Here is a 13,899-nt window from a genome sequence, read left to right on the forward strand (position 1 = left end):
AGAATTCTATCAGTGACACTTCATCTGGTATTTCACGTAAGAGCATAGCCTGGATCCCACTGATTGCTCCCCGTAGGATGAGAAGCACCTAACCTTTTATTGCCTATACAAGGAAGCATGATTGAAAGTGTTAATGTATCAAGGGAAAAGGATCATAGTGGCAAAAGCCGTGCCCCAGCCCTCCATTGTGCACCATGTTGATGTTCCGACATGGGAAACAGTATCACAAAGCATTGTATTCAAACTGCTGTGCTAAGTTTCTGCCCACTGAGAACTGATTATCTTGTGGTGCTTAATGTAAAAATATAATTTCCATGAAGGGAAATGATCACACCATGCAGCTTAATACACTTACAAGAAGTTTGAGAAAACACGGTGCACTTCCAATTGACAGAGAAAATATGCAGTTTTGATTTGAACTGACCTTTTGTTCATAGGCGTGCTCTGCGCAGTGACACCAGCTGCTCCAATTTCTGAAGCTCTCGCTCATGTTGTGCTTCAGTCTGCATCTTAATTTTACTCTGATAGGCATTAAGTAACTCCATTTCCTGCTGAAGCTGATGTTTCAGAGCTTGGCACTCTGCTTCCTGAGCCTCGTCTAGCCGCAGCTAAATATTTAAAAAATATCATCAACACCAATGCACTCATCCAGAAACTTCTAGAACATGATAAATTTGATCATTACCTCCTTCAAAAGAATTGTGGATTCATGGGTGGAATCTAAAAGCTTCTTTAAGATAGACTGTGTGAAATAAGATAACTAAAGTTCATCAAACTAGCGTGGGTTCTGGCTGAGGGAGCCAAAACATGAGTGGAAGTACAAAGATAAAATTTCCCCATTTCATCACCATTCACCATTAAGCAAACATTTCAGATAAATTAATAGGACTATAGAAAGATAAAGTTAACTTTAGTTTAAAGAGGAACAATGGCAGGGGCTCCTCAAAACAAGCAGACTGATAACTGGTATACTTTACAGCAGCTTACTGATTTCCCCCCTTATTAAAACCTTCTCAAACATATTGTTGCTTTATATACATGGGTCCAACAATTACAAAAAAGGGCCACATTTTATTGTAATTATACAAATAAGAATTGTTTAGGATTCTATTAAAAATTTATTCAAACAATGTGTTACCTCCCAGTGCAAAAGTGCAATACTCAGAACAATTCAAAAGAATCCTAAAGGATTGTTACATTAACAGAGGTCAACATTCCTGAAAATAAGGTTAGTATAGTTTATTAATTTCTAGAATGAATTAGGAAACACCTCCAAACACAGTGGTAGAAATTTGGAAAACTTCCACAAAATGGCAAGTGATGCTAGATCAATTATAAATTTTAAAATCAGAGATTTATTTTTGTTAACCTAAGTATAAAGGGATATGGGGCAAAGGTAGAGTTAAGTTGCAGATCAGCCATAATCTAAGTTAATGGCAGAACTGGACTGAGGGGCTAAATGGTCTACATCTGCCCCTATTACATTCCATTTAGAAAAACTCTTTTCTTCAGAATGGCAAACTCATGCAGTATTAAAACAAGTTTTTACAAAGATCATGTCCAAATTTATAAGATTCTAGATCCCAGTAAGTTTGTAGCAGTCCTGCAAAATCCTATTAAATGAGTGAAAGCAAATTTTGTGACAGGCATTTTTTCCATGTTTTTTGCAAGAATTTCATGTCTTCATTCTGATCTTAAGGGACCCTAAGGCAGTTGTGCGAATCTGCAAGTATACTAAACTAGAAATTATAGGCACTTGTTGCATTTCAAGTGGAAAGTCTAATTGTAGCATTTAGGATTTAGCAAGTTGAATATTTTGGAATCTGGAGATTACAAAAACACCAACTGTTATGAAGATGCACAAAAAAATCATGGGAGGGAATTGCTATGTTTTTAATATTTCATATAATATCCACTTTTCCAGGTTAAAAGCATATCAAATTTCTACTACACTGCAGGAAAATGAATAAGAAATATAATCTTTTTAATTTTGTCATTAGCCTAAGATCCAATGAGAAGATCTTATTTTTCATTCATTCATGGGATATAGGCATTGCTGGCTAGGCGAGCATTTATTGCCCATACCTAATTATCCTTGAGATGGTGTTGAGCTGCTTTCTTGAACTGCTGCAGTCCATTAAGTATAGATACACCGACAGTACTGTTAGGGAGGGAGTTCCAGGATTTTGACCCAGTGAAGGAATAGTGATCTGTTTCCAAGAAAGGATGGTGTGTGGCTTGGAGGGGATCTTCCAGGTGACGGTGTTCCCATCTGTCTGCTGCCCTTGGCCTTCTAGATGGGAGCAGTCCTGGGTTTAGAAGATGCTGTCTAAGAAGCCATAGTGAGTTCCTGCAGTGCATCATGTAAATGGTACACACTGCTGCCTCTGTGCGTCTGTGGTGGAGGGAGTGAGCATTTATGGAAATGGCACGGATCAAGCAGGTTGCTTTGTTCTGGATGGTGTCAAGTTTCTTGAGTGTTGTTGGAGCAGCATTCAACCAGGCAGGTGGATGAAAGTACTTCATCAAACTCCTGACTTGTGCCCTTACGGATGGAGGACAGGCTTTGGGCAGTCAGATGAGTTACTCGCTGCAGGATTCCTCGCCTCTGACCTACTCTTGTGCCACAGTATATTATACCCCAGGATTTTCATAGTGGGGGGATTCAGCATTGGTAATGCCACTGAATATCGAGAGAGGCGATGGTTAGGTTCTCTTTTGTCAGAGATGGTCATTGCTTGCATTTGTGTGGTGTGAGAATGTTACTAGCCACTTGTCAGCCCAAGCCTGGATATTGTCCAGGTCTTGCTGCATTTGGACATGGACTGCTTTAATACCTGAGTCATCATGAATGGTGCTGAACATTGTGCAATCATCAGCCCCCACTTCTGACCTTATGATGGAAGCAAGGTCATGATGAAGCAGCTGAAGATGACTGAGCTGAGGACACTACCCTGAGGAACTCCTGCACTGATGTCCTGGAAACTGGGATGAGTGACCCCCAACAATCACAACCATCTTCCTTTGTGCTAGGTATGACTCGATCCAGAGAGTGTTTTCCTGAGTCCCATTGACTCCAGTTTTGGTAGGGTTCCTTGATGCTACATTTGGTCAAATACTGTCTTGACGTCATGAGCAGTCACTTTCACCTCACCTCTGGAATTCAGCTGTTTTGTACGGTTTGAAACCAAGGGCTCTAATGAGGTCAGGAGCTGAGTAATCCTGGCAGAACCAAATTAAGCATCAGGTTATTGCTAAGCAAGTGCCCACTTGAATAGCACAGAGATAAAAACAAAAAACTGCGGATGCTGGAAATCCAAAACAAAAACAGAATTACCTGGAAAACTCAGCAGTCTGGCAGCATCGGCGGAGAAGAAAAGAGTTGACGTTTCGAGTCTCATGACCCTTCAACAGAACTCTTTTAGAGTGCAGTAAGTTCAGAGAGAGACAGATTAGAATGGGTGAGAGGAGCAGAGAAATATTGAGACGACTAACGTCGCGCCGACAGTTCTCAATGAAAAGATCAAGAGAAAAGTAAGAATCCAGAGGGAGGGGTCCAGGTGGAGGGAGAATATTGGAGTGGGTGAAAGGATCCGTTTGAACAAGGAGAGGACTCCTGCCCAAAGAAGTCAGTTCTGTTGAAGGTCATGAGGACTCAAAACGTCAACCTCTTTTCTTCTCCGCTGATGCTGCCAGACCTGCTAAGGCTTTTCCAGGTAATTCTGTTTTTGTTCCACTTGATAGCACTGTTGATGACCTCCTCCCATCACTTTACTGATGGTCAAAATAAACTGGTGGGGTGGTAATTGCTGGGTTGGATTTGTCCTGCTTTGTGTGTACAGGAGATACTGGAGCCATTTTCCACATTGCTGGGTAGATGCCAGTGTTGTAGCTGTACCGGAGCAACCAGGCTAGGGGCACAGCTAGTTCTGAACACATGCCTTCAGTACTGTTGCCGGGAATATTGTCAGGCCCAAATCCCTTTGCAGTATTCCAGTGTCTTAGATGTTTCTTGATATCACATGGAGTGAATTGGATGGCTGAAGACTTGCATCTGTTACGCTGGGGACTTCAGCAGGAGGCAGAGATGGATATCCACTCGGCACTTCTGGCTGAAGATTGTTTGCAAATGCTTCAAGCCTCATCTTTTGCACTGACGTGCTGGGCTTCCCCCATCATTGAGGATAGGAGATACATGTGGCCTCCTCCTCCAATGAGTTGTTTTAATTGTCCACACCATTTACAACTGGATGTGCAGGACTGCAGAGCTTAGATCTGATCTATTGGTTGTAAATTCACTTAGCTCTATCATATGCTGCTTATGCTGTTTAGCACCTAAATCGTCCAGTGTTGTAGTCTCATCAGGCTGACACCTCATTTTAGGGTATGCCTGGTGCTGCTGCGGGCATGCCCTCTGCACTCTTCATTGAACCAGAGCTGATTCCTGGCTAGTGGTCATGGTAGAGTGGGGGATATGCCAGGCCATGAGGTTACAGACTGTGATTGAGTACAATTCTGCTGCTGCTGATGGCCACAGTGCCTCATGGATGCCCAGTCTTGCTAGATTGGTTCTAAATCTATCCCACTTAGCAGAGTGGTAGAGCCAAACAACACGATTTGAGCATACCCTCCATGTGAAGACGGGCCTGCATCTCCTACCGATGCTGTCATAGACAGATCCATCTGTGGCAGGCAGGCTTGGTGAGGATGAGGTTCAGTACGTTCTTTTTACCTTTAGTTAGTTCCCTCACCACCTGCTGCAGACCCAGTCTAGCAGCTATATTCTTTAGGACTTGGCCAACTCAGTCAGCGTGGTGGTTACTGAGCCACTCTTGCTGATGGACATTGAAGTCCCCCCAACCAGAGTTACATTCTGTGCCCTTGCCACTTCAGTGCTTCCTCCAAATGGTGTTCAACATGCAGGAGTGCTTATTCATCAGACTGAGGGGGGATGGTATGTGGGAATAAGCAGATTTCCTCTATGTTTGACCTGATGGTATGATACTTCATGGGGATCCTAGTCGATGCTGAGGATTCCCAGGGCAACTCCCTCCCGACTGTATACACTGTGCTGCCACCTCTGTCCTGCGGTGGGTCAAGAATGGTAATAGTGGTGTGAGACCTGATCTGTAAGGTACAATTCCACAAGTATGACTGTCAGGCCTGTTACTCACTCGTCTATGGGACAGCTTTTCTAATTTTGGCACAAGCCCATAGATGTCAGGAAGGCGGACTTTGCAGGGTTGCTGTTGCTGCTGCCTAGGCTTATAGTTGGATATAACATGAGTGGCTTGCTAGGCCGTTACAGAAGGCATTTAAGAGTCAATCATATTGCTGTGGGTCTGGAGTCACATGTATGCAAGACCAGGTAAGGATGCAGATTTCATTCCCTGAAGGCCTAAAACCAATCACTAAAGGACTTTAGTGATTGGCTGTTATGACAATTGATAAAGATTTCATGGTCATCAAGAGGGTTTTTAATTCTGCCGTGGTTGGATTAGAACTGGGATCCCCAGAGCATTGCCCTGGGTCTCAAAATTACTAATCCAATGACAATAAACACTGCGCCACCACCTCCTCCTAAAGATACAAAACATGTTAGTACTGGAAGCGCCATTTCTAGGCGATGAAAAAATGTAATGAATGCAACATTAAACTCTCCACTCACTCACTCACTGCCCTAGCTTATTGGGATACAAACGTTCATGAAGGTTCCATAGTTTCAACTGAGCCAATTGGAATGGCACCATGGGACATAAGAGGTGCATCAACCAGTGTTCCTCTGAAATTAACATTTAGGACAAAGTTAGGAATCACCTGAATGCTACTACTGAGTCAAGGATAACACCGGGACACAAGAAGGGATGTGGAAGACATGTTGGGGAGGACTGAACGTTTAAAACCTTCTTCATATGCAATTAAAAAACTTATATCAATATATCCAACCCAGAAGGCCCAGATGAAGGGCAAAGATCACAGACAATGATTCATTAAGGTACAGAGCTGTCTTTTCCTTTGAGAGATATCAAGAGCCTTTAAAGAAAGATGCTACTTTAAAACCGAGTTTATACAGATTACATACCGCCTGTGAGGCCATCATCTCATTGATACTTTGTTCATACTGTTCTGCCAGGATGGCCAGTTTCCTTGTTTGTTCCTCTTTAAGTGCTTTTAGGACCATTTTTATGGTCACTTTTTGGAGTTACCTCCAGCTGGTGGTTCCTCAGTGCTTTGTACTGTTTTGTTTGGACTTTACATGTGTCTTGAAACTGCTTCTTTATCTGTAGCTCCATAGCCTGCACAGAAGCAATAAAACAAGATCAATGTGACACTGTCTAGAAAACTGTATATTGGCTGTTTTGAAGGACAGCTTATGTCACATAATTATAATATGCTTAAGTAAAATCCTGTATTTATGGGCAGACAAACTATTTTAATTAGAAATTAGAGTGTTTTGTTTATATTTTTCAAATTAAAATCAAAAGATTCAGATCCAATCAGGAGAGTTTAACAATGGTAATTGATCATTAAACCTCAAAAGACATATCAGGGAAAACGGTAATTAAAATTCATATCTATGAATGTATAAAAGCATTTGTAACAAGATATATGAATTTATGGCACAAATAGATATAATGGGTTTGATCTAGTAGCCATTTCTGAGGTTTAAGGATGACAAAGTTGACAGCTTAAATATTACCAGTGAACTTTACTTTTGAGAAAAAGGAGAAAGTTGGAAAGAGGGGTAGCCCTGAGAATAAATTATGAGATAATGGCAGTCATGAGAAAAGATCAAATGTAGAAAATCAAATGTAGAATCAGATTGGGTGGACCTAAATAACAAAACGCGTAAAAACTTTGGCAGATGTAGTTTGTAGGCCTCCCAACAGCGATCTTTATGTGCCAGATTAAATTCAGGAAATTAGAGCAGTATTCAACAAGGATAATGCAATAGTAATGGGGATGGGAGGAGCCCTGAGTATTCATATAAGATTGGCCAAACCAAATGGTTAAAGTAACTTGGAGGACAAGTTCATGCCACTTCTCTTCATGAAATGTAGTTGTGACAATTTTCTGCACCAACGGAGAATAGGTTTAAACAGGTTATTTCAGATCCTCGTGTTGTGCAATGAGACAGGGTTAATTAACAATCTTATGGTAAAAGGTCCCTCTGAGGAAGAGTGATCATATCATGCTGATGTCATATTAAGCTTTAGAATGATATAATAAAGTCTGAACCCGGGTTATAAATTTAAACAAAGTCAATTATGGATAAGAGAAGTGTATCTGCTAAGGTAAAATTGGGAAATTAGATTAAAAATCAAAAGTAGATAACCAATGGAAAGCATTTGAAGAAATAATTGATAATCCTCAATGAACAGATATTCCCTTGAGAAATGGAAACTCCACTGGAAAAGTGGTATGATCATGACTAGAGGAGTTAATGACAGGCTTAGGTTAAAAGAAAAGCCTTTCAATGGTGCCTCAGGTTGAGAGAATTTTCTTTTTTAAAAGGGATGCCAAGGAAATGATAAAGAGGCGCAAAGTAGAATAAGAGTAATCTAGCAAGAAATATAAAACTCAATTGTATAGCTTACAAGCATGTAAAAAAAAAAAATGGATTAGTGGGTCCACCATACAGGCAGAGACAGAAGAAAATATAATGGGAATAAGGGAACGGAAGAAATTTAAAAATTTTATTTTGCGCTCATCTTCAGAGTAGAAGACAGAAAGAACATATTGGAAACTGTGGGGAACCAGGGATCTAGTGAGAGAGGAATTCAAACTAATTATTAAAAGAATACTGGAGAGATGACCAGAACTAAAGCTCATGGATTGATCCCAGGGTTTTTCCAGAGTTGGTGGCAAGACAGTGTATGTGTTGTGTATAATATATTAACATAGTGATGATTGATTAACACTCAGGAAAGAGAGTAGGAATAAACAAGTAATTTGTGTGTTAGCCTGGCTCCAACTAGTAGGGTATTGCAAGAATCAGTGCTACGACCTTAGCTATTTACAATCTATATCAATGTCTTAGTTGAGGGGATTGGCTCTATTATATCCAAGATTGCTGATATGCAGTTAGGTGGGAAATTAGGCTGTGAGGAGGATGCAGAGGCTGCAAAAGCTGCAAAAAGATTTAGACAGGTATGTGAGTGGACAAGAAAATGGCAGATGGAATGTAATGTGGAAAAATATGAAGTGAATGTGAAAGAAAAACAGAAGAGCAGAATTTTTTTTTTTAAATGGTGAGAGATTGGAAATATTGCTATTCTGGAGAATCTGGGTGTTCTTTTACAGGAAACAAAACAGGTCCAATAAGCAGTTAGGAAAGCGAATGGCATGTTAACCTCTAATCCCTTGTAATAAAGTTATGAGTAAGGGGGTGGAGAGTGGTGGAATCCGAGCACTTCCCTTTTTCAGGCATGGAGGTGATGATTATTGATTATCCCACACACTGTCACATTGAGGCAGGCAGCTGCAAATGATGTACTGCTCAATTTCAGTGTGCAGTGTAGGTGGTGCTGCTGGATGGCTGCATGGCTTGGCCGAAATAGCCAAGTGGTTATGGTACTGGGTTTGTAACCCTGAGATCGAGAGTTCAAATCTCACAATGGCAAACTATGAAACAATGTAACTTCATCTGAAACAGATGGAAACGGGTTTGTACTCGAAAGAGTTACAGATGCTGCCAGACCTGCAGGAGTTAGGAGGCTGGTAAAAAGACCTGGATGGCTGCATGCTCAGTAAGGGGCCAAGCAACATGCAAGACTAGCATGCATTTCAGTTAGCCTATACATCTTAAAGAATGTCTGTCCCTCAAAGAGAAGATGAATTTAGTACAGCTGCTGCTTCAGGCTGACTGTAGAGGAATTGGCTACAAGCAGAAAAAGAGAGCACCAGGCAAGAGAAAGGCCCCCCTAGGTTTTCCAACATGGCACTGGAGACACTGGTACAGGAGGGGAAGAGGAGGAGAGATGCAAGGGAGGTCCAGGAGGTTCTCAAGACATTCCATTCTCAGGGTAAGTGTGGCCAAGAAGGTCAATTCTCCAGCTCCGAGAACCCAGCAGCAGTGCCACAGTAAGTTCAACAACCTTACAAAGGTGGTCAACATCAGTGAATGCATCTTTAAACCCACTGCACCCCCAACCTCTCAATCTGCTTAATGCACCACAATCTCATCACTCACCCATCAGAAGTTAGGACCTGGACCCAACACTCAGATACTCCACTCACCCTCACATACCTTTCAATGTTACTAGCCTCACATCCACCTCTAGCTCTTTTCACATACCTCCAGCTATTCATCCAGGATGGTTTTTAAAAGATGGAGGAACGTGGAAAGCCTAATATCTACATACTAGACTTTTGAAAGATTAATAAATGCATTGGTCTTGATCTTCCAGAATTCTCCAGATTTTAAAAATGGGCCCTCTAAATTGGAATGTAACTGTTTAAGAAAGGAGGGGGAAAACAGGGAACTAAAGACCATTAGCCCGACATCAATAGTGGAAAAAAATGCCTGCTGTTATTATTAAGCTTGTGATAACAGGACACTAGGAAAATCACAATACGATTATGCAGAACCAAAATAGTTTGGGGGGAGGAAAATGGCGTTTGACAAATTTATTAAAGATTTTGAGGCTGTAACTAGCAGGGGTAGATAAGGGGAACCAATGAATGTGTATATTTGGATTTTCAGAAGACGTTCGATTATCCCACACAATAGATATTATACAAGATTAGAACTTATGGGACCTTGGGGGCAATAAAAACATTTAGTAAGGATGGTTAATCAACAGAAAATAGAGTTTTAGGATGGCAGGATGTAATTAGTGCAGTGCAACAAGAATCATTTGCTTGGGCCCCAGCTATTTGCAATTTATAATCAATAACTTATGTGAGAGGCCAGAGTACAATATATTACGGAGTTTGCTGACAGCACAAAGCTAGGTAGGAAACTAAGCTGTGACGAAGACGTCAAATGGCTGCTTTGGTACAAAGGTTAAGTGCCTGAGCAACCAATGTAGCAGATGGAGTGTAATGAGGGAAGTGGGAGATTATCCACTTATGTAGGAAGATAATTTCCAGAAATCATTTGATAAGGTGCCACATTAAAGGTTACTGCAGAAAATAAAAGTTCATGGTGTAGGGGGTAACATATCGGCATGGATAAAAGATCAGCTAGCTAACAGGAAACAGAGAATTGACATACATGGCTCATTTTTTGGTGGCAGGACATAACGAGTGGTGTGCTACAGGGATTGGTGCTGGGGGCTCAGTTTTTGATAAACGACTTGGATGAAGGGACTAAAGCTTTGGTTGCTAAATTTACTGATGACTCAAAGATAGGTAGGAAAGTTAGTTATGAAGAGAACGGGAGGAGGCCACAAGGGGATATAGATAGGTTAAGTGAGTGGGCAAACATATGGCAAATGGAATATAATGTGGACAAATGTGAAATTGTCCATTTTGGCAGGAAGAATAAAAAAGCATGTCATCTTCTAAATGGTGAGAAATTGCAGAGCTCTGAGATGCAGAGGGATCTGGGTGCCCTAGTGCATGAATCACGAAAGACTAGTATGCAGAACAGCAAGTAATTAGAGAAGCTAATAGAAATATTATTTTATTCAATTCCCCTAGCAATAAACAAAAGTAGTGGGAGGGGGGTGGGGGTTATGCTTCAGCTGTACAAGGCATTGGTGAGACCACCTCTGGGTATTATGTACAGTATTGGTCACTTTATTGAAGGAAGGATGTAAACGCGTTAGAAGCAGTTCAGGGGTGATTTACTAGACTAATGCCAGGAATGGGCAGGTTGTCTTATGAGCAAAGGTCAGCGTGCTAGGCTTGTATCCACTGGAGTTTAGAACAGTAAGCGGCGACTTGATTGAAAAGTATTAATATCCTGAGGGATCTTGACAGGGTGGATCTGGAAGGATGTTTCCTCTTGTGGGAAAATCTAGAACTAGGGGGTCACTGTTTAAAAATAAGGGGTCGCTCTTTTAAGACAGATGAGGAGAAATTTTTTTCTCAGAGTCGTGAGTCTTTGGAACTCTCCTCCTGAAAAGGCAGTGGAAGCAGAGTCTGAATATTTTTAAGGCAAAGACAAATAGATTCTTGATAAGGGGGTGAAAGGTTATTGGGGGTAGGTGGGAATGTGGAGTTGAGGTTACACTCAGATCAGCCATGATCTTACTGAATGACGGAGCAGGCTTGAGGAGCTGAGTGGCTGACTCTTGCTGCTAATTCATATGTTTGTTAGTACATTCGTAAGAATGGAAAAGCGCATTTTTTAAAAACCAGGCTAGAGACTAGTAAATGTTAGGATGTTGGAGTCCTTGTACATGAATCACGAAGTTAACGTGCAGATGCAACAAGCAATTCAAAAGTATGTTAGCCTTTATTGCAAGGGGTTGGAGTATAAGAGCAAGGAAGAACTCTGCAATTAATTTGATTAGTACACAGTGCTCCAGGTATGGTCTTCTGTGGTCTCCACACCAAAGGTAGGCTATACTTGCCTTTGTGCAGGCTGCAACAAAGTTTCACTAGATTGATACCTGGGCTGTCCTGAAGGGAGTTGAGTAGAATGGATTTATATCATAGTCTCAAGATACGGAGGAGAACTTTTTTAAAAAAAAACCAGAAGGCTGTGAAACTCTGGAATTCTTTACCATAAAACATTGTAGATGCTCAGTTGTTGAGTATATTCAAGATTGAGATCAACAGATTTTTGGGCAGAAGGGAAATCATGGATATAGGAATTGGGTAGGAAAGTGGAGTTGATGTAAAAGTTCAGCCACAATCTTTTTGAATGGCGCAGCAGGTTCAAGTGGCTGAAAGGCCAACTCCTGCTCCTAATCTTATGTTCTGCATACCCTCTCCAGGACCTTGACGTCCTACATAGAGTGTGGTGCCCAAAATTTTTGACAAAACTCTAGTCCAGTCCTATAGTATAAAGCTTGGCATCAGTTCCTTACTTTTGTACTCTATTGCTCCATCACAAAAGCCAAGCATCCCAAATGCTTTTTTTCAGAACAGCCATCTCAACTTGTTTTACCACCTTCAAAGACACCAGGTCTCCCTGTCCCTGTATCCCCTTTATAATTGCATCATTCATTTCAAGTTGCTACTTCTCACTCTTTACCAAAATGTATCACTTCACTCTTCCCTTTGTTAAATTGCATTGCCATGCACCTGTCCATTTCACCAATATTTGGACCTATAGTTTCTCTCTCTCTCATTGTTTATTACAGAGTATCATATCTCTGCAAACTTTGAAATTATGCCCTATATACCCAAGTCTGGGTCATTAATACTGATCAAGAGATGAGTCCCAATACTGACCCCCTGGGGAACTGTCTAAGAAAATGGTCAAACAAGTTTTCTGAGGGTCCAAATATAGTAATCATGGAGAGCTCCACCATCAACTTCATTTGTACCATCTTCAATAAAAAAAATCAGGACACTTTTGATATAGATCAGTAACATGATTCTGGTTTCAATGTCATCTAACAAATATAATGAAATTCACAGTTTGCGGGACCAGTTGGGGAGTGTGTGAGAGCTGATGTCTATAGATGGCTTGTCAAATTTTCTGATGGATACACTGTCTTTCAGTTAGGGACTGTGCCAAAAAACAATATACAGGCTTTGAATGGAAGTCAAACTAAAATTTCTGGTTTCTGGGAAAAGGGGTTGTGACTTTAGGTTTCTGGCTGTGACATCAGGTTTATGGGAATTCAGACTGTGATGTCAGGTTGTTAAGGAAACGGAAGCCAACTGAAACCAATAGGAAAACACATAGCCATCCAAGAAAAATTTCAGAAGCAAAGCAGTACAAGCAGGCTGAGAATAGGGTGTTTGTGGCACAGCTGAAAAGAAGGAAACCTGAAGGCTGGATTTAGCAGTGGGGATCAGTAAAGTTACTGTTTCAGTTATTTTGAATGGGCAGATTAACCAGAGCTGGCCATTTTGATGAGGACCATGCCTTGGGTCTTGGGTAGGTTAGGGGCAGCAACTGGAAGAGAATTAGGTGGTTAAAACCTGCATAGAAATAGGAACCTGAGGAATGCAGAGTTTTGAAGCACTTTGTGGCTCAATGGTGCCATAAGGGCTAATGGTACTGCCAGTTAAATCACGAGATCATCTTTGTTGCATCAACAAATATGATTTATAGTTTCTACTGAATACAATTTGACTGTAATGATTGTTTAATTAATGTTGATTTTAGTTTGGTTGTTAAAGTGTTATAAAAGGTGAAATTTTGTTCACCGGTTTCTTCTATTGGGGTCATTAGGCAAGTTGGTTCTTTTAGTTTATTGGTCTCCGTGGTGATCCTAACACAAGCATCACTGCCAGTGGCCCTCTCTAGAGAAAGGTACCACTAATAAAACATTTTCACAAATTAGCCATTTAAACTGAAACTTGAAACTAAATTATGATTTTATTCTGTTTATGCCCTACAGTGCTTAGTGGTTGCAGAAGGCCTCGTATGCACTAATGGCATCATGGGGTCCCTCTCCAGTGCCACCAAGGCAGACAAGTTGGAGAGACATCCCACCCTTACCTCCCCTCCATGATCCCATATCCTATGATTCCTAGACCTATGAATAGTGATGGGTCAAGCCCATGGGACAGCTCTTTCAATGCCTACTCACCCTCATGGGGAGTGCCAGAGAATCAGGAGCAGCCCTCTTAAAAAGTGAAATAGTAATTGCATCCTCTCACGCTCTAGGTAGTTTTAACAGTTTCCTCCTGGCTGCAGAAGGGCATGTGGCCAGGTATCCATTAAGTGACCCCTTAAGGCTTTAAAGGCCACTGCTAAATAGAAACATGGAAAATAAGAGTAGGCCATTTGGCACTTCAAGCCTGCTCCACCATATCATCCAACTC

At 41.2% G+C, this 13,899-nt stretch overlaps 1 protein-coding gene across 1 annotated transcript in view; it reads right to left on the reverse strand.

Moving 5' to 3' along the window:
- Nucleotides 1-431: 431 nt before the first annotated feature.
- The window catches only part of LOC121273413 (serine/threonine-protein kinase TAO3-like), a 31,141-nt gene continuing 17,673 nt past the window's right edge, over nt 432-13,899 (reverse strand). The window contains 3 exon segments of the mRNA XM_041180595.1: nt 432-608; nt 6,083-6,184; nt 6,186-6,296. Coding sequence (XP_041036529.1) covers nt 432-608; nt 6,083-6,184; nt 6,186-6,296 — 390 coding nt within the window.

This window comes from Carcharodon carcharias (genome assembly GCF_017639515.1).
Source record: "Carcharodon carcharias isolate sCarCar2 chromosome 13 unlocalized genomic scaffold, sCarCar2.pri SUPER_13_unloc_8, whole genome shotgun sequence".
Classification (NCBI taxonomy): domain Eukaryota; kingdom Metazoa; phylum Chordata; class Chondrichthyes; order Lamniformes; family Lamnidae; genus Carcharodon; species Carcharodon carcharias.